The sequence below is a fragment of the Lissotriton helveticus genome, chromosome 3_1, assembly GCF_964261635.1.
Source record: "Lissotriton helveticus chromosome 3_1, aLisHel1.1, whole genome shotgun sequence".
Lineage (NCBI taxonomy): Eukaryota > Metazoa > Chordata > Amphibia > Caudata > Salamandridae > Lissotriton > Lissotriton helveticus.
The window spans coordinates 2,110,548,251-2,110,569,821 of NC_136061.1; the positions used below are offsets into that span (position 1 = coordinate 2,110,548,251).

A 21,571-nucleotide genomic window follows, 5' to 3' on the forward strand; every position below is an offset into this window, starting at 1 on the left:
TATTTTCGTGATAGGGGTGTAAACAAATACTTGTTCTAGACCACCACCCTCTTTCTTGACTGGATGCACTTCTCGTAACGGATTCTGTCTGTCTATGTAGAATGATTTACTTTCTGGGGGTGAGACGTGAACAAAATGTGGATTCAGAAACGTTCGGTATTTGTGGCGCTGTTCTAGAATGACACTAATTAAATCGGTACCTAGACCTTTCCATCTGTACTGGAGTAACTCGTTCAATACATCATGTAGCGGACCTGGATCAGAATGTTGTTCCTCATATAATGTAATGAGGTGCTGAATCATATACATACCCACCAGACGTTGCTCGGCTGGGGGGAGTTTCAGAAAAATTTGAGCCACTATTTCATCTGGAAACGTGGTAGAATCAGTAGTCCATCGGACTGCTGATCGGGCTAGTTCTTGTTCATGCATTGTACTAAGCTCGCTATACCCTATTCGTGATTTTAGAATGTGATCGGTAGCTTGGAATACTTGCTCAAGAGAACACTGTTCTGGTGCTGAAGGAGGAAAAGCTTTCTTGTAATCTAGGCGTGAATGTCGGTCGGAAAGTCTAGTTCTACCTACATACGCTATTCTGTCGGGATTCTCGTTGTCTACCTCTTCACTAGAAGAGTCATTCTCTTTCTCGGTTGCTCGTTTTTCTTCCTCTTTCTGGTGTATACGTATTATTTCTTTACGAATTTTCTTGTACATACTCTCTATACAACCTTGTGTCTTGTGTTTTCCATCGGCTATATTGTCACTCCACCTAGTCAGGACTTTCAGTTCTTCTTGATCTTTTTCTGGACAATCTTGCTCTCTTATTAAACAGTTAATCAGGAACTTTAAAATCATGAGCTGAGTTTCGACTTTTCTTTGAACCATGGCTTCGTGAATACTTCCTGGATTCACTCCTGTACGGATAAAACGATATATTCTGTCTAGATGTTCCTTCATATCGGGCAGGGTGGTCAAAAAGCTGGCCACCCGTCTTAGACGTACTGAATATAAGATCATGTGATCTTCGCCTGGAACTGGATCATATATACAATCAGTAAGAAGTCGCTTGAGATCTGTGTATGTCGCCACTTTTGGCGTGCGCTGTAACGCTAGCTCATGTAGCGTCAGACGTTTCGGTTGAGGCGGGGTACGAGGAGAACCTCCCCCCGCGGCTCCTAAACTAGAATCGTCGGTGAATACTGTACGGGCTGGTAGAGTGACTGGCATAACGGGTGCATGTACTGTAGGCTGGGCCGGGGGTGCTGTAACAGGTACTGTAACATTAACTGGACCCACGGGACCAGTGGCTGGAGGAACAGGGATTACATTATTAACAGGAGCAGGCGGAACAGGATTTGCATATGCTGGTACTGTGTCGTCCAAGTAGGAAGAAAGAAAAATTTCAGCTGCGGTCGGTTTATGACGTAGCTTAGTCGGGACCAATGGCGGTGGTAAATTACAGGGTGCTTCCGGGGTTGCTTTTGGCAAGCCCTCGGCAAGAAGAGGATACATGCCTTTAATAAGGGCATTTCTCTGTCTATCTGACTGTTCTATTCTAACTCGTTCACCTTCTTCGATTAATTCCCTTTCTTGGGCTTTCTCTGAGGATGCCCTACTTAATTCGGTTTTTCTGAATTCTTTTTCGGTTCTTTTATGAGATTCTTTGCGCCATAACTCGATGGCATCTTTCTGGGACTGTCTGGCTTTCTTTTTCCATAATGCTTCTTCTACTCGCATGATGCACTCGGCATCCCATGTACCTGATACGGGCCATCTATATTTCTCTTCTAGTTCCTTAGTATAATCCGCCCATAAGTCTAGATATATTATGGCATCTAAGCCATGCTTGTGATACATAATGTCCTGGACTGTCCCTAGGAGGGACAGGAACTGCTTCTTCGAGTAACCCTTTTCTGGTCTTTAACTGATGTAATTTCGAGAACAGAGGCATTTCGGTTATATACTTGCAACACAATACACAATAATCACAGTAATAAAATAGCGAACAAAACACTCATACCACGACATAAAAATACATTAATAACAGTTCGAACAGAAATACTACCTGATACACTGAAAACAGAACACATGAATTTCTCGAGAACGAAACTTACTAGAATTACTGGATGCACTGCTAAAACAGTACAGAACATACCGGTCCCATAAAGAGACACGTCGGACCCGTATCCACCTAGGTGAATACTTCGGACTGGATCTGTGTACCCAAACCCATCGGACCAGGATCAAACTAATGACCCTGTCTAGATACTTCCCCCGCGACGGTACTCACCGGGAAGCAGAAACTGGAAGGCCTCGGACTGGACTGGACTGTTAAGACATCGGACTACGAACTTCGGAAACTTCGGTTACAGGTGGGCCTCCGGATACCTCGGACCTTGTTCTCTCGGCTTGGGCTCTGGTCGGGACAAACCGCCTTCCACACCGCCTCGTCTGGATACCGGACCGCAGTTTCCGTCTCCTCCGTAGGCCTGAGGGAGACTTGAAGCAGAAATATCTGCACTTGCGCATAGGGTTCCGTCACGGCTGTAGAAGGGTCAGGGGGCCTGCGTTGGATCGCCGGCGCGTGGGGAAGAGGTAAGTTCCTGTTCGGGCGCCATTTATGTGGTAAATAAATAATTAATTACCGGTACTATTTTTGAATACATTAAGAATAACAGATAGCTCAATAAATAAGAGGCAAGATCCGAGGAATCTGAGGTTATCAGGCTTTAATCAGGCATAAGGGAAGGGACAGGATCAGGACAGCCTGAAATAAAGTGACATCGAAGGCACGGGATGGCAGCTGCAGCTCTTTCATCGCAATTCAACATATATATAGTAAGACATTTCAATTACATTACATACAGTAGGCGTAACTAATGACAAGCGTAAGATAAGGAGACATGGGTGTGAAAAGAAGGCGTGCACAGGGCGGGCACTTAGACATGTGATGAGAACGTCACAGAAGTGTCATGAAATGGGCGGAAACATGGAGGGGGCTACCTGAGCAGCTGGAACCTTTAACCTAGTGGTGCGCGCAAACGGGCCATGACGTGTATCTGGGGAGAACTGGGGGCTATGACTTCTACACTAGAAGAGGAGACTAAAGTCTGCGGGGTCAGGACGACATGTACCTATATCATATCTGGTATCTGGTGTTTGGAGTACATTGTTGATAGAATCTAAAAGTTATCAGGGCAAAGGCTACTTGACACTAAGACTGGTGCATGCATTTATTCTACATGTATTGCGTGTGCTAGGAATATTCTATGAGTATTAATACAGTATTTCTCTTACATGGAGACAGAAAGACTAGACCATAGCTGGAGATGTTTATGCGGTTCAGTAGCTTAGGAATGTGAAGACGAGAGGCTGGACTGATAATTAGAAGCATAACATATTCTTGGCAGACAGGCAGGCAGAGCCAGGCCGGGCACCGCGCTGCGCGGCGGAAGTAAGTGAAGGGTCAGGGATGCAGGTGGGGGCTGCATCGCTCCTCAGAGTGGGTTCAGGAGACTGGAGCTTGAATCTGGTGTCCGGGCCCTTTTGAGGCCTAGAAACGGGGACAATTCAATGAATTAACGTGCACACTGTAAAACGTGGCAACATAGGCCTAATACTCGTTGCTTTCACGAGAACTGGAGACTGGCATACTAGAGTTGGACACAACTATAATTGCGTCTTTAATCGATCATAGGGGGATATATGCATATCGATCATGCACATATAACATAGGATGGGGAACACGTAGGCACATATGGCAAGGCAAAATTTACTTTTCCACAGAGTGGCCCTATCTTTGGGCAGCTCTCGAAAAATTTGGTTTTGGACCTGAATTTATTGGATGGGTGAAGTTGTTGTATGTGGAACCCTTAGCGCAAGTGGTGGTGAACGGTAGAGTTTCTGTCCCCTTTAGCCTTGGTAGAGGGACCCGTCAGGGTTGCCCCCTGTCTCCATTGCTTTTCGCGCTGGCCTTGGAACCGTTAGCTGCGTGGCTTCGATGGGAACCCTCCCTCAAAGGGATCCGTTGGTCACCGGACTTTGAAGACCGCGTCTCTCTTTACGCGGACGACATTCTTCTTTATTTGACATCCCCGCGTAAATCTTTGAACGTCTTATTTGATGTTCTTACTTCGTTCGGTGCTAACTCGGGCCTTGTTATTAATTGGGCTAAGTCCTGTGTGTATGTTCTCTCCGGTGTTTTGCCCTCTTTGCCGGCCAGATTCCCTATCTAGGTGGTCCAGTCTGGCTTCAAGTATTTAGGGATTTTTATTACCCGGGATTCCTCCCTCCGGTTTGAGCGTAATCTCCTCCCCCCGCTTCTTAGATTGCGACTGGATGTGGCCCGTTGGCGTAAGCTGCCCCTGTCTCCTCTGGGTAGGGCTGCTCTCTTTAAAATGATGTCTTTGCCGCGGTTCCTCTACGCCCTTCATAATTCTTTCGACGATGTTCCTGCTACTTATTTCAGAGAAATCGAGAGTCTGCAAAGACAATTGATTTGGGATGGGCGTCCACGTATAGCCCTTGCGAAACTTACTATCCCTTGGTACGACGGGGGCATGGCACTCCCCGACATCAAGAGGTACTACTGGGCAGCCCAGCTATCGGCCATTAACCATGCGATGTACTCGCCAGGTCGCGATCCGGCGTTTGAGATGGATAAGCTCCAGTTGCCGGGAGGGGACTTTAATAGAGCGCTTTACTCCAGATCGGACGGGCGCCATCTTGTGGGCCCGACCAGGGCAGCGGTCAACGTGTGGCGCGCAGCAAATGTGAGTTTGGGATGGGAGAATCGGCTGACGCTGGCGACTCCGCTTTATGCTTCTGGACGTTTGGGATGTCTCTGGTCTTCTAAGGGCTTTGACCGCTGGGATGTGATCGGGATTTGTAAAGTGGGTGACGTTTGTGTGAATGGTCGCGTGAAATCATTCCAGGCCCTTAAGGCGGAATACGACTTGAGTGATAGAGAGTTTTTCCGGTATCTGCAAGTCCGACATGCCTTGGCCTCGGTTCTGACTCCTGATGTGGCCCTGCCCGAGTCTTCCCCCCTTGAAGATCGTATACTAGATGGACACTTGCCCGACAGCACCATCTCTCTCATCTACAAGAAGCTGATTCATAATCGCTCTGATTTGTTGGTCCGACTCCGAGAAATGTGGGTAGGTGATGGCTTGGAACTAGATGACGAGGACTGGCAGTCGGCACTCTCCTCCCCGAAGGAGGTCGCCATTCCCGCCCTTCTTCGTTTGGTGCAACTTAAGATCCTCCACCGGGTGTATGTGACTGGTCCGCGTCTGGTCGTGATGGGTTTTTCCCCGGATGGCTTGTGTAAGCGTGGCTGTGGGATGAGCGCTACCTTTATGCACATACTTTGGGAGTGTCCTGTGGTGGCAGCTTATTGGGTGGATGTGCTTGCGTTGATGACTGAGGTGACTGGTGTTGACCTGCGGCCTGAGGCCCGTCGATGTCTGCTGAATGTGTGGGAACCCTCCGATTACTCTGTGGCCCAGACTAGATGGGCGACCCTGGGTTACATGGTCGCGAAGCGTGACATTGCGCAACTCTGGGGCGCATCCCGACCTCCTGATGTTTCAGTGTGGGAGGACAACATGGACTGGTCCATGTTCCGTGAGAAGACAGTCTACATGGCTAGGGGCAGGCCGGGGGCGTGGACGAAAATTTGGGGTCAATGGAATGCGTACCGAGGAGAAATTTGTACCCCTCCCTTGGTTGCCACCTCTGATGTTACCCTGTCTCCTTAGGCTGACGTTCCCGAACTTTTTCGCTCTGTTCTAGGATTTTCCTGTCCTCCCTGCTTCCCCCCCCCCCTCACGGCCTTCCCGACTCTCATTGATGTATTTTTGTTCTCCTGTTTCGTGACCTCCCCCTCTGCTATTTGGGCTGACTTGATTATTGCACTCGCCTTATGTTTGTGTTGAGTATTTTCATGTTTTATATAGAAAATTGCTGTATCCTGTTCTATGTCTGTAGCAATTTCGTTCTACGATTTGGCCTGACCTAGGAAATGATTGTTTATTTCATGTGTCGTATTATGCGACTTAGCGGCCAGCCCGTGTGGTTGTGGGCCCATCTATGTAATTTTACGTGATTGCTCAATAAAAGTTTTTAACCAAAAAAAAAAAAAAAAGGCAAATCTTGTTGCTAGAAAAACAGTATGAGTGCTAGCAGACCTATTTCAAACTGCTCCTTGTTTTTAGCCTAACCCTGTTTAACCCCTTCCATGCTCATGACGAGCTGAGCTCGTCATGAGTTGCGCCGCTCGCATGCTCATGACGAGCTCAGCTCGTCATGTAACGCGGCTTTTGCAAAAAAGCCCCACAGCGCAAAAATGACCGCAGCACGCATGCGGTTAAGCCCTAATCCGCTCCCATGACTCAACACCAAGTTGATGTGATGTAATGTAATTATCATGCTTAAAAGATTCACATGGGTACCTAGATCAGACAGTTTTCTCCATAATGCTTGCCTTTCGACTCGATCAAAAGCCATAGAAAATCTATAAAAATCAGCTTTTTGGGAGGTTCTCTGCAGCAAAGACAGGTAACTTTTAACAGTCTTAAGGGGTGACGCAAAAAACACGGAGGCCTCCGATTTTCCTTTTAGGCACCTTCACTCTGGAACTCCCTTCCGTTGGAACTGCGATTCTCTCCCTCCTACCTTCACTTCAGGTCTCTCTTAAAAACCCATCTTTTCCGCAGCATCTACACATAAACCTCCCTCTCCCCGCCCTCTGCCTCCCACCTAACAAAGTGACCAGCGCCAAGAAACCGTCCGGTGAACGTCGCGCTTTACAAATAACTTTTACATTACATTACATTACATTACATTACATTACATGTGTCCACCACCCCTTGAAGGGTAGAGAGGTCCTCTTAAAGTGAGGGTGAAGAGATATGTCCGCCCTGTGGTATATTATTGAACAAAAAAGTATCCCACCCAGAGCCAGGCCGGCTCCTTTGGGAGATCGGAGGTGGGGGACTACTGATACCCCGAGTGATAGCACACCTGCCCATTCTGGGTGGGAAGGGGAATTGACCCTTTTCTTTATATAACCCTCGCGCACTCTAGTAGTAGCTTGCTTCATCATCAGGTTCAAAGGAGCCGGTATGGCTCTGGATGGGATACTTTTTTGTTCAATAGCAAAGACAGGCAGGGCAAAGAAAGGTAAATTGATGGTGCAGAAAAGGACATCTTGGATAGTCCTCTGCATTAAGATCTGCTGCGAATTGGCCACAAGCAGCCTCCAGAAGAATTGAGGGCTCATTTCTCCAGGGCCATGTCTCTTTTCACTTTGTTGGCACGCAGATTTTCTCTTATTGACATTTGCCAGGTCATGACATGGGCATCTGTGTATACGTTCACAAAGCCCTATTGCATTGACAGTCAGGTCCAACAGGAAGGGCATGTCGCCCGTTCAGTGCCGGGAGAACTTTTTGATCTGTTCCCAATCCATAGACCCTCCACCTTTGGCAGGTTCTTTTTTGATATCTATTATAAATGTGAGAAATCTGCTTTCTGAATTATACATCAGAACAACAAATTACTTTTTTCAGTAACACTGTTTCTGGTGAATACTCTATCTAACCGTAGATTCATCACTACCTTCCTACTTTTCTGTTCTGTGGAATGGTCTCCTTTTACCATCTAAAAAGTTTCCAAATTAGAGCTCTGCACTTTGGCACTGAAAAGGGCATGGTCAGTCAAGAAACCGATGTCACTGCACAGGATCAGTGCTTATATGCTGGATCATCACTTCCGGGATGGAACAAGGTCAACACAGAGCCACACTATGCCACCCAGCAGCATGTGGGAGCATTGTTACAATAATGTCCAGATCGATCTGGCATATATGGAAAATCCTAAACGTGAGGAATCTGCCAGCGTGAAGTTACTAATTTCCCTTTTTTTTTAAATTGGTTTTCGAATTCTGTTGGCACAGCTAGAAATTGCCTGCTACTCGAATAATAGTTATGAAGAGTTAAGCAGAGTTGTCACTGAAACAAATAAAATAGTTTGACCTATACAAATGGGTTTATTCAGTTGAAAGGAGTACCCATATCCCAAATTAATAACCACATGTCTAACAATATGGTTTGCCACTGGAAGATTATTTATATAGGATCAAAGAAGACCAGAAGAGGTAGGAGATTTCTTTGAGTTTCTAAATTAATTTTTGGTTGGCTCTGACAATAGGAGGTTTTACGGTCTTGTAGAATATTTGTTGCCACAGGAATGTTTTTATCGTGTGCTTGCTCGGAGATTTAAGTGTTTTCGTAAATTAACTCTACGCCATTTTGATTTTATACTGATTGTAGATGCTATATCCCATGGTAAGCCAAGCACTTATTCTGCAACTTATGTCTTTCACTGGGCTTCATATCTACTGGGTACAATTCTTGTGCTATTTTCAAATGTAGAACACTGAAAAAAGAGGTTAATCTTTTGGCATATAATAGTTTGGCAGCAATTCAGATTCTGGAAAGGCCAGCTCACAACATGTGCCACTTAGTGTTTGATTCTGAGCCACAGAATGATGGTGGTCAGGATCCTCGACAATCTGAAGGAAACATTGTTGAGGAAGAAACATCTAAAGAGGAAAAGATAAGGAAGAATGTAAGCATACATTCTCCAGATCACAACCAGTAAGGGTATCATGCTCATCCTTCACCCCTGAATTAATTGTCTACCTACCATGCTGTTCTAAAAACGGCAGCAGAAATTTAGCATGTGTCTGCTTGTTCAGTGGATGAAGCCTATTTGTGCTCGTAAGATCTTATTTGTAGCACAAATGGGCAGAATACATTTGTTGGAAATGTCAACACCCTAGAGAATGTTGCCATTTTAGAAACAGTTATCCTTTGTACCATATGTCTGTATCCACCATTAGATTGTGGATGTGATACTTCTATAGACTAACTGTGATGACATACTTTAGTAAGGAATAGGTGGGTCAGAGTAGTCATTTCAGAATGTGAAACACCTGTCAGAGAACAGATACATGCAGATAGATTAGGTTGAGTGACTCTCTTTGCACCAAGTTGAATTGCATTCTTTTCATACATCATGCTCAACTGATAAGTTGATATAAAACAAATTCAAATTAGTTTACCTTGTGAGTTCAACCATTACATTAATACAAGATAGAAAATAAAGTAGAAGCTTTGTGGATTACTTGATTTTTTTTCCTTATAAAACCATGACACGGTTTAGCATTTAATGTTGAGCGCTGTTGTTCTTAAGCGTACATACTCCATAAATATGCTTCTCCATAGACATGATTGCGGTTACTTTTTTATATTAATATTTAATGTTCAAAAAGTAATGTATGTAAATGAGTACATTTTCATCAAACTGTAAATGGTTTACAGGTAAATGTTGATGAAATGTTAGGTTTAGATTAAGGTTATGTTTCCATACCTCCCCATGTGATAAACCACCATGTTGTCACTGAAGAGTATCATCTGTTACAAATTGCAGCAGCTAGGCTTTGACACAATTTGTATATTTATTTGGTACATTTATTGCAAATTCTACTTCCTGGCACCCAAAAGATTTACACGTTAGACTCTTGTGGGAAGCATGTTAAAATTGTGAAGAACTCTAAAGACTGCATAGTTTATTCGACAAATGTTGTGCCTGATTTAGATCTTGTCACAACAGTGAAGGGTATCCCATCCGCTGAAATATAAATCCTATTATATCCTATGGGATTTTTATTTTGGTGGACAGGATATCCATCACTGTTGTGACGAAGTGACCCGTACGCTGGGATTTAAATCAGGCCTTCTAAATCACGCTTGCACCACCCTGCAAACCTAGAAATTAGCAGAGGGGTGAAACTAATGTTTTCGATGCTTGTGTGCTAAATATTTTACTTTTCATTTCATTACTTACAGAAATATAATCATGCGTGAATTGGCTCCTCAGTTTCACATTCCATGGTCCATCCCTACAGAGGCAGAGGATATTCCAATTGTTCCCACTACATCAGGCACTATGCAAGTATCACTGATTGATAATGTTTTACTTTTACTTTTACCTTTGCTGTCCTGGTCAGTATACACAAAGTATTATGTTTATAACAGTGGAAATGTTAATTTATAAGTATATATGTGATGTTGTGGTAAAAGATTACTATCTTAAGAGTAATACAAGTCGTATACAAAACACAGTTTCTAAGTGAAGAAATTGGAAAATAAACTGTCACAAATTTAGTGTTAGTACTTGATTTCATGTGTCCTAGAATATGAAAAATTCCATATAACTAACAGAATAACGCACGCTGTGGCAAGTTCTTTCTGTGTGCATACTCTGTGCTATAAAATGTGCATGACACACTGGTATTTCTTGGCTTTCAGATTCTCTTTCTGTAAGAACATCTAAAGTTACTTTTGACCAAGGTGAGGTCCATTTTGGGTTGCTTTGTCAAGATTTGGAGCATTCTTTCTTTATCAGCGGTCTGCGATATGCTGAACACAATGTTGCTCAAACTTCAAATCCCTGATTAACTCTTAGGCATAATTAGGTGCAGAGATACCAGCTTGATGTAATTAGCAGTTCTGTTGGGTATCTCTTTATTGCATCCATATGGTTTAATCCTCATGAAATGGGGAATAACGGTGTGGGCCCATTTTTCCTGGCAGAATTCCCACTTCCATAGGGATAGACATTTAGATCTTGTTCTGAGCAGTTAATGCGTATGTGGCTGTATGATAACAAGCACAGCCAGTACAGATATAACTGTGAGCAGAAAGTAGTTGGGACAATCTAATGAAGGTGTGGAGCTCAGGTGTATTTTCAACATAGCATCTGCCTGTAAATTAATCATATTGAGAATATTTGTACATATGTGTATCTCTTGGGGAAATCCTGAGAGTCTGTTTTGCTTCTAACACTCCGCGACTATCATTGGCGACCTGTGATCTCTCAAATCATTGAACAAAAACAGAAAAAGAAATTTCCTTGCACAAGTAACTATAGCAATAGATCAATACCTCATCAGATGGAGAAGACATGCCAGGTGCAGCACCACTATGGTAATGGATCACTACAGAGGTACACCTCTATTTAACTACATTAGATCTGTTAAAGGCAGCTCTGATGTTAAACTCTTAAGAAGCAATTGTGATTCCCAATAATGGTGTAAATAGAAGAGACAACAATGCCATAGGTACTTCATTTAGGGGCAGGTACAACTCTGCCAATTAAACAGTCAAGAAACACCCAACTGTTTCCAGATTGGTGCAGCATAGACTCATGTCTCTACTCTCTGAGTGTACAAAGGCTTGCAAAATGACTTAAGTACTATGTCACAGTCCATCCACAGCATGTGTGAGATAACCTCAGCTGCTCCTTTTGCGATGAAATGGCCCTTCATTGGTTATTTAACCTGCACTGTAACATTTTTTGTAATAGCCCAGGATTTGTCTTCAGTTACTTCAATGATCATGCAAGCCCACTGAAGGTTCTCAGCCTATTGTTTGGTTTGTTTGTCATCAGAGGTGTGCTAGGAGAAGTCTGAAGTTAAGACCTTTTTTAAGTGAAGATGGCTACTATCTCCTCCATCAAGATAATGTGGTTACAGAGGGTGGTAGAAGTGTGATGATAGTCCAGGAGCATAGTCATATTTTCATGCATGTTTTTGGGTAAATTGCCTAATTAATCTCCCAAGTAGAAGGTCGGCCCAGTTACGATAACTGGGTTCCCTTCTTGCATTCAAGTTGTCTGGGGATGTTCTGCTTGCTACACAATCTGGACATTTAATTTGTGAAGGTTATCTATATGTAGCTTGAACAAACTAGCTAGCACCCATCCTACTCCCTACCCCCCAAACATGTTGTACCTATTGAGTGATAAGGGTCCTTAGTTTGTTCCTTTGCCCAGGATAGAAGCCCCCTTCCCTGCTCTGAGTGACACTCGCCGATCACCCATTTCCCAGTGTAGGAGTCCTCCTCCGTGACACCTTCAACATATGCTGGCCTATATCTGACACCTAGCCCCAGTCCAAACCAACCTGAATGGGAACATTTCTTTGAAGCCCACTAAATCCGAGCAGCAAAAACAAGAAGCACTGTACAAGGTTTTCATGAGCACTGGGACCTTTGAATGTTGCATACCCTTTGTTGGCTCAATCTCTCTCTCTCTTTTTTTTTTTTTTTTTTACTACTATTTGTGTATAAAATGTCTATCAACTAGTACTTGGTTCTTATTTGTCGTTGGAACACCACTGAAACATATGCACTGGTTTAGAGACCACTGGTTTAAACAACTGCAAAGTTGCCTTTTTCTATGGCCAGGTGAGTTTATCTATCTGCTTGAGGAATTAGAATGCACCACCAAACATGGTTGTCAAGAGCTCAGGAAGACCTGCATGAGGTTGAGCTTACTGGAAAAGTTGCGTGAGTATACCTTGATTTACTGACGTCACTCAAGAATACAAAATCATCACTGTTCAACTGACGAGTAAAAACACAATCTAAAGTAGAGCATCATCTGAGTAGTCGACCTGATTCATTGCCTGTCATAGCTGTTGTATCTCCAACTCATCAAGTGCCCATTGGCTTACCATTCTCTTTTTCCTCATACTCAAAAATAAAAATTAAAAATAAAATTTAATAAAAATATAAATACATAAAAAATAAAAATAATTGTTGTATCTCCAACTCATCAAGTGTCCATTGGCTTACCATTCTGTTCTTCCTCATACCCAAAAATCTAACAAATAAATACCTTTTAGAAAACAGGGTAGGGGAATGAATGGACAGGTTTAGATGGAGGAGGCATGAGCAACACCATTCACATGTGGTGGAGGCGGTTAATTGAGTGAGGCTGTGCAATTCAATTAGAAAACACGGTGTAGAGATGAAGAAAACTTATTCACTCACATGTTGAGCACAAGAGAATAAAGTAGTTCCCTTAATGTGCGTAAAGAAAGGGTTCTAGTCATTCTCACCTGGGAAAGGACAACCAAAGAAAAGGAATGAAATCAATAATTATGGTGCCAGCGAATGAAAGTTACAAGAAAAACAGTGTCTGGCTAGTAAAAGCACACTTTAGGTTTTTGTTATGGTCAGTAAGCGGTCTTTCCCTTAAAGCTGTCTGCAGGTGAGACCTGATAATGCCACATGCCAACTTTCTGCATTTCAGAGCCCAACTCAAGGAGGACTGCTGGTCAAAAGATATTTTCCCAATAGTTTGGTACACCCTCAGCGATAACCAGCAGAGCCAAAAATGATAATGTTTACCCCTTGACCTTCTCTTGGCTCAGGAGCCATGAAGATAACCAGATCTCATGTTTGGTTGTCAGGTAAGATCACACAACACAGTTTTTTTGTCACTGCATTTCACTGCCTGGCTCCTGAACACAGGCTGGACATCTAAGTCTACCTCCAGATTACATTTATTTGTTTATTTTATTTATTTGCGGGTTTGTATAGCGCTTGAATCAACTCCAACGGAGTATCTCTGCGCTTAGGAGCCAAGGACATGAGCGAGCAGACTGTTTTTGATGGAATTTAGATCTGGTTGCAGAACAGCAGGGTTTATTTTTTATTTTTAAAGAACCTTTATTGTTACTGCAAATAAATACAAGCATGGGCCTACAACCACCCTGGCCGGCCGCTAGTCAAGTCGTAAGTACAGCAAGTCAATATAGAAAAATAAAGCAGCCCGAAAATCGGGGTCTAATAAGTATCCAGGATAGAATTTGCATTCAAGCGTACTGTGCAAGAATCAGGATTCGAGAAGGTTCATTTTACAATAAAGAAAACTCAAAGTCGATGCCATACGCTCATACATGGCCCCACAGTAGCAAGCATGAAGCAAGAAATCCGCAAATAGAGCAAATACGTTTGAAGTAGTGGGGGTAAGGCATACGAGTCAGGATAAATGTAAAAACAAACACGTTTCGTAGCGAACTGTACCCCACCCCTCAAAACGAAACATACTGTAGGAAACATGAAAAACGACGACACCAAAAAGAAGAAAGACAAAGGGCCATAGAAACAAAGAAAGGACAAATGAACAAACCCCATCACCCTAACCCCCACCCTGCATCCCTGCAGAAGGCTACGGCCTATCCCCCCCCAGCAGCGTGCCTGTCACCCTAAATAAGAGACCCGAAATATAGAGAAAGAGAAAGGAAGAAAAAGGAGGAAAAATGTGGGGAAGGGCCATCGATGGCTACGGCCTATCCCCCCCAGCAGCGTGCCTGTCACCCTAAATAAGAGACCCGAAATATAGAGAAAGAGAAAGGAAGAAAAAGGAGGAAAAATGTGGGGAAGGGCAATCGATCTAGCCACCCGGCCCCCTCTCCACCATCGCGTACAGTAAACGTCCTAAAAGCAAGATCCGGATAGCCACGGAAAATAGCAATCACCGACAACACAATCAATTACATCCCCGCTGAATGTCCCCCAAATCACCATCAGCCAACAAAGAAGGTCCACCATGTCCTATACGGTCTCACCCCTGGCCTTTTCTATCAGTAGCACCAACATATGTCCACCTATCAAGCGGCATAAAGAGCAGTGTGGAGGGTCCGAGTGATCCGGGCGGACCGGGCAGAATTGTTACTCCATGAGACCTCAGCCACCAAAACCCAGCCGAACATGTATGGCGGAAATCCGTCTGTGCCAGTATCGACCCCGAAGTCATCCTCCAGTCCGAACACAATCTCGTCAGCCAGGGAGAGAGAGGCACATCTTCCGACAAGCGCCGAAACGCCGCCGGGGCAGTCCAAACCATAGATCGACGTTGTTCCCCCAACCGCCGAACAAAGAAGGGTGCCGACAAGTCACTCACATGCACAATAGATCTGTCCAAAGCGATCTCATAAACCGGGTCTTCCAGCGTCTCCACGAACACAGGCGTTGCTGGAGCACTCATCACTGACGCAGAGCCGGGCACATCGGCGCTTATTTGAGACCGAGCCATGCCCGTGTGGAACGGCGGGACAACAATGGCGGCCATCCTCCGTCCCAGATCCAGGGCGTCCCGGAGTAGGGTCGTGTGCAGGGTTGTTAGTGCAGGCAGGATATCTCTGGTCGTGGGTTCTTTCTCGTGTCGCCAGACCCCAGGATTCTCTCGCACAGCGGCTTCTCTACCCGGGTGTGGTGTGCGTAAGAGGGCGCCATCCGCCATCTTAGCTGTTCCGGCCTCGTCCGTTCTCCACCTCACCTCGGGACCGGGTCCCACACCAGGGGGCAACAGGATTCACCACGGGGACCCCGAAAGTCAAGGCAGGCTTCACAGCGGAGGGTCACCAAAAGGCTAAACAAAATCTCCGCCGCTCCCTGGGAGCCGCCCGCCGATTCCAGGAGAGGCCGATAATCATGCCCGGACACAACACTGGAAAGGGGGCCAAGTATCGTGCACTCCCCTTGACACTGCCCCACCGCACAACCCACAAGGCACTCCGCTAGATGAACTGTGTCGGCACTCTCGCCATCGGCCCATCAGATCCCGGTCCTCTCTGGCCGACTCCGCACCTCCACCAGAGGCCGCTGTTGGCGCAGTCGCGGCCGGCCACTCTCCTCACTCGACACCCCGGTCCCAGCTCCTCGAAGGCCGCAAAACAGTTGGGGACATTTCCACGGGACTGCCGCACGTAGGAGCCTCAGGAGCAAACGGTAAGTGAAAGCTGTCCTTCGCCTACTTAAATATGCCGTTACGGCTCAGGATAATTGCCAGGATGTAGGTGCGGGGTGAGAAGGCTCACGGAGCCGAGCGTCTATACAGCCATCTCGGTCGCCATCTTGGCTCCTCCCTGAACAGCAGGGTTTTAAGCTGTTTCCTGAATTTAAAATGCTCTGAGCATTGTCTGAGGGACAAGGGGAGTTTGTTCCATAGTAGGGGGCCCGTAATTGATAAAGCTTTACCACCGTGTCTTGCCTTTCTGGCACGGGGTACCACCAGAAGACATTGGTCGCTGGTTCTAAGGGAGCGGGTGGGAATATATGGGGCAAATTTCTTTATCAAGTATGCTGGTCCGTGTCCGTTGAGGCATTTCTGTATCAGACAGCATATTTTAAACTTCGTTCTCTGCCTGATTGAGAGCCAGTGCAGTTGGTCCAGAAGAGGTTGCGATGCTGTTCTAGGGGGAACATTTAGGACTAAACGGGCTGCTGTATTCTGGATAACTTGTAGTTTGTCCAACACACCCTTGTTAGCAGCAAGTAGTAGGCCATTACAATAGTCGATTCGACTTAGCACTAGAGCCTGTACTAAAGTTTTCCGGAACGAATCTGGAAGCAGGGGAATTTTTTTTTGTAGTAGGTTGATGGTATGGAAACAGGAGCTTACAACGTGGTTGCTGTGTTGCTTTAGTGACAATTCTTGATCTATCTTTATCCCTAGATCCTTAACAACCTGTTTGGGTTCTGGAGCATTTTGGCCTCCCCGAATAACATGAGCTCTGTTTTATTAACATTGCACTGGATTCAGTTGGTAGACATCCATTGTACTATAGCCTTCATGCCAGATGAAGAGGAGCTAATTACTTCAGTGGAGAGAGATTTAAAGGGGAAGAGGAGTTGTGTGTCATCCGCGTATGACACAGGAATGAAGCCATACGTGCGCATCACTCTTGCCAGGGGTGCCACATAGATGTTAAAAAGGGTTGGGCTCAGACAGGAGCCCTGTGGCACCCCTTTTGAAATCTCCACCTCCTCTGAACAGTAGGCACCCATGGTGACACTCTGGGTGCGATTAGTTAGAAAGCTCTTTAGCCAGGCCAGGGCTTTGTTCTTTACGCGGATGTTAGCCAACCGGTCAATTAAGATGGTGTGTGACACGGTGTCGAACGCTGCCGACAGGTCTAATAGTACCAGGATAACGGCATAGCCCTTATCCTGGTACATGTGCAGATCGTCCGTAACAGATAGAAGGGTAGACTCAGTGCTATGCTTAGGCCTGAATCCGGATTGTGAATAATCCAGGCCGCCAGCAAGTTCAATGTATTTGGACAGATGATGATTAGTATGTTTTTCAATCAGTTTCCCTAAGAATGGCAGTAGGGAAATGGGCCTAAGATTGGTGAGTTCGGTCCAAGGTGTAGCAGTATTTTTCCTGATTGGTCTGACCAAGGCTCGTTTCCAATTCTTGGGGACATCACCTGTGATTAGTGACATATTCACGAGTCTCAGAATTATGGGGCATAGTACTTCAGTTAGAATGGGCATAATCCTAGCTGGAATTGTATCATCTGGACTTCCACTCTTGATCTGTGTGGATAGTGATGATACCTCCTCTGTAGTAATGAGGGGAAAACAGTCAAGGGTATATATGATCTGACCTGGTTCATTCATAGGGAGTGACGGAATCGTAACATATGCCTTGTTAGAGTTGGTTATTTTCTCGTATATTATGTCGATTTTAGTGGTAAAGTACTTGGAGATATCATCACATAACTGTTGTGACGATGATTCAGAGCTTTCACATGCCGACGGTTTTATGAAAGTTTGTAGGATTTGGTACAGGACCCTAGGGGAGTTTTCTGCAGCAGTAATTTGGGACGTAATGTGCGTTTTACGTGCTGCACGGATGGCTTTATGATAAATGGATAAAGAGCTCCGATAACGGTTCTTATCGTCCAACTGGTGGGACGATCTCCATCTTTTTTCCAGCTTCCTAGCAGCTTGTTTTAGCGTTCTCAGCTCTTCAGAGAACCAGACTTCTTGTTTATGAGCTAGTCTGGATTTAAACAATTTTTCAGGGGCTATGTGATCTATGGCTGTTCTGGTTGCTCTTTCAAATTTCCTGAGGGCGGTATCGACGTCCTCAGAGTAAGTAATGGAAGGTTCCACAAACCTCTCTTGGAATAGGATTTTGTTGATTTTGTGCCATTGTCTTCGTTTGTTGGGCAGGGAGATAGGGCCTGGGGGGGTAGGTTTAAAATGGGAGGTGTAGAATTCAATAACAAAGTGGTCTGTCCACGTAACTTGTGTGGGGGGCAGGCAGCGGACCAAAGGGGAATTAGACAGGACCAGATCTAAGGTATGACCTGCTTGGTGGGTTGCCCCATTATTTCGCTGTATTAGTCCCAATAGTGACAGGTCAGCCAATAAGGACTGTGCCTCACCACAACTTTGTAATTCACTGTGCACATTAAAGTCACCTACTAATAAAAATTTGCTGTCGTTGTTTACAAATGGGGCAAGTATTTCAATCAGTGTGTTGGAAAAGTTATTGCATGGTCCAGGAGGGCGGTATACCAGCGCTCCCAGTCGACTTTCCTTAGTGGAAGGAATTATTTTAAAGATCAATAGCATAACATTGGCATCCTAGACCATCTTTCCACAAGAAAGTCTTGACAATACAGTTCAATCTTTTTTCCTGGAGTCTTGATGAGACAGTATGGCCTTTATAGTCTTTGTGTCTAAAACTGACCTTCAGTTATCATTTCTGACTAAGTGATTAAAGACTTTGTATATAGTCTTAATGGTTTCCCCAAATCAGAAAACTAGCTAAACCGTGGGAGTTAAATATTGTACTGCTTTATTTAATTGGCTATACCTCTTAGAAGAGGGCATTTCTACTAGTATATCATTAGCTAGGAGAGTGAGTGAAATACTACCTCCATGTACCAATATCCTTAATATACTTTTCATTAGACTAGGGAATTAATAGAATTCTTTCTTCATTTCTACCAAAAGCCATTTCAGAGTTTACTGTTAGTCTGTCAATTATTTTGTTATCTATCTATCCAAACCCTGCATCTTTAGGAGGAAACATTGAATTGACAGATCCAATATTTCCACGTGTCATCAGACGGTCAAACGACTTGTATGTAAGTCTGGGGTTCTTTCCAAATGGATCAAAACCACACGTGTACTCATGAGAAGGTCTCGATCTTTAAAAGATGCCGGATGGTCACCTAAAGGTCCGTCCACACTTTTGCCAGATATTAATTCATTGACTCTGATGGTGACATACAAGAGGTCCATGCATATTTAAGGAAATGGTTTGCTTTGGTTTCCTCACCTCCTGTCTTACAGACTAGGCTTTCTTTTGTATTTTACTCTTCCATTATGGACCAAGAAATGTTCATTACTGCATTCTAAGTGCTCAATCATTGTTATTTTGTTTGGCTTCACAAACAACAACTTTTCACTCCTAGATAGAGTATTACTGCTATTTCCAAATCTGAGACAGATATCCCCTAGCAACATCAGTTTTCTTTAAATTAAGTATAGTTAATAAGTGCACCCTTTCCTCCCTAAAGTCCATCAAACATTACTCATATGGAGGAGCTTTTTGGATCAGATAAAGGTTATTTCCACACAGATGATGACTCAAATGTTGTCAACCTCCTGCCCTTCTACAACCTAGATGCTGGCCTATTTCTGGACTTGCAAAATACATCTGGTCTGGATACATGTCTACAAGAGGGCTAGACATTTTGCTTCCGGGCCTACTTTAGAGGAATTCTCTTCATTCACTTTGTGGTACGAAAAGCAGAGTTAGAATTAATCTTTCTCATCCCTGCTGCCAAATCTCACATTTTGACAGAAATATTGCAGCCTTCCTCTGCAATTTCAGTATCTTTGCAATCGTGTAAAGAGACATGTTTGAAACGTGTGCTGGTTGGCTGCGCGAAACCCTGCTGAAGCCTATAATGTCAGGTACAAACTGCTCAATGACACAGAGCTGTGCTTTGTGATAAAACGTATTGTCTTTACTGCCTTTGTTCGCAATATTGAATAGTCCCAGCTAAGTTAAAGCAAGTGCTTTTCCTTGGGGACATCGAGGCAGAGTCTGACAAGTTGGACTCTGTTGGCCAAAAACTCTACGTCTCTGGTAGTGTTGCCGTTCTCATGACACATGCTACATGACACGTCTACATCGTCATCCATGTCCAAGGCCCATGAGAGTTGGTGAAATGGACTGGTATCTGTCTACTTGACCACATAAGACATTGTGGGTCAATCCATGGTCACAGCTGTCGCCTTGGGTAGCCACACTTAGATGCCTTCCACAGTATTCTCTGGAGGTATTCAAGGAACCCTCATAAAAGTGCCCTTTGATGGTGAACAGCTGTTCAGAAAGAAGATATCTCCTTCCTGGAGAGCTTCAAAAACAGCAGAGCCTAGGCATGTTAACTTATTCGGTCACTGTGGTGAAACATTTCTGCCAGCAGTACAGGAGGTTTTAAAGCTACTCTGGCACAGAAGTTCCAGAGTTGATGATCAGTTCTTTGTATTCTTTGCTGGAGTCAAGAAGGATAAAGTGGCTTTCACTTTTGGTTGCTCTCAGCATTAGAATTGCTCTCAGTATTATAATCTGCTATGCTTTGGCCAGGAAAGACCCTTGGCTGGCATCCATGCCCACTCCTCTAGGACTGTGGTAGTGGTCAACATCTCTTCAGAAGCCATATCGTCATATTTACCTAGCTTTGCTAAACATTATTACCTTACTGCTCAAGCACATGTTGATACATTTTTCCAGGGCTCTGTTGCATGACTTCCATGGATAATCACCACTGCTCAATCCCACGTCATTGATGTTATTGCTTTAAAGTCATTAATCAGTTGATAAATCTGCAGGCAGAATTAACGTCCCATGGTATGAAAAACTTTGTGAGGCTCATTATTTTTTATGAATGTGAGATGACATGTTTCCTTACTTTTTTATTTTGTTGCGCACTTCATAGTATGTATAGTTTTGCAGCATGAATCCTTTTCTGGATTCACATGCTGTGCATTATTTTGCCATCTAATAGTTGGGTCCGGAATAGTCTTTGTCTTTTTTTGTTTTTTTTTGTTTTGTGGGCGTCCGTGACCACCATTTTGTGCCAGATCCGTCCCATGTGTGGCGTCAGACGGTGCCCCGGAGGTCGTTGTACGTAGTGGCCATCTTCAGATTCTTTGTTCTGCGTTGGTTCTGGAAGCAAAAGGGGCCGATCTGAAGAATTAGCGAAAAAGCCCGAAAGAAATTCGAGATTTCGATTTAAGAACCAACATCGACTTCGCGACCGGAGAACGGATCTACCTCCGGGGATGACATCTCCAATACCGAACACCTCCACTACACGACTATGCATATGGTTCAACAAATGGCGAGGTAGGGACCATGGAAAATACACCTTTCAAATTTTGCCCGAGTGTCACCGCAAATTTGCACAACGCGATCCATACGACGAGTGCAACCTCTGCCTGCCCAAGGACCACAAAGACAAGGAGTGCAAGGCCTGTGCGGTGTTCCTGCCGAAGACCCTCAGGACACGACGAAAGCAGAGAGAGGCCTACTACACGACAATTTCCCAGGCACAGAAGAAACCTTCCTTGAAAGACCTAGGTCTCCCCAACGACGAGGAGGACCAAGAAGTTCCAGCAGAATCGACACACAAAGGATCGAACGTCGACATTCTGGAGGGAGACTCCGAAAAGATCCGCGTCCAGAAAAAGATGGCAAAGGATACAGAAAAGAAGACTGACAAGGTAAGACACCATCATCCGTCGGAACCGAAGGGCCACGATAATAAGGCACAGCCGAACCCAGCCCGACGCCAAAGAAAAAGGTGATCGAAGGCCAGCCGCGATCCAAGGAACCC

The 21,571-nt window shown here is 44.6% G+C and overlaps 1 protein-coding gene across 21 annotated transcripts in view; it reads left to right on the forward strand.

Moving 5' to 3' along the window:
• PPIP5K1 (diphosphoinositol pentakisphosphate kinase 1) overlaps positions 1-21,571 on the forward strand; it is a 1,366,868-nt gene that overhangs the window by 479,245 nt on the left and 866,052 nt on the right. For all 21 annotated transcript variants that reach the window (XM_078683299.1, XM_078683308.1, XM_078683288.1 and 18 more), the window contains one exon: positions 9,918-10,019. In XM_078683299.1, the coding sequence (XP_078539425.1) occupies positions 9,918-10,019 (102 nt within the window). The remainder of the gene's footprint in view (positions 1-9,917; positions 10,020-21,571) is intronic.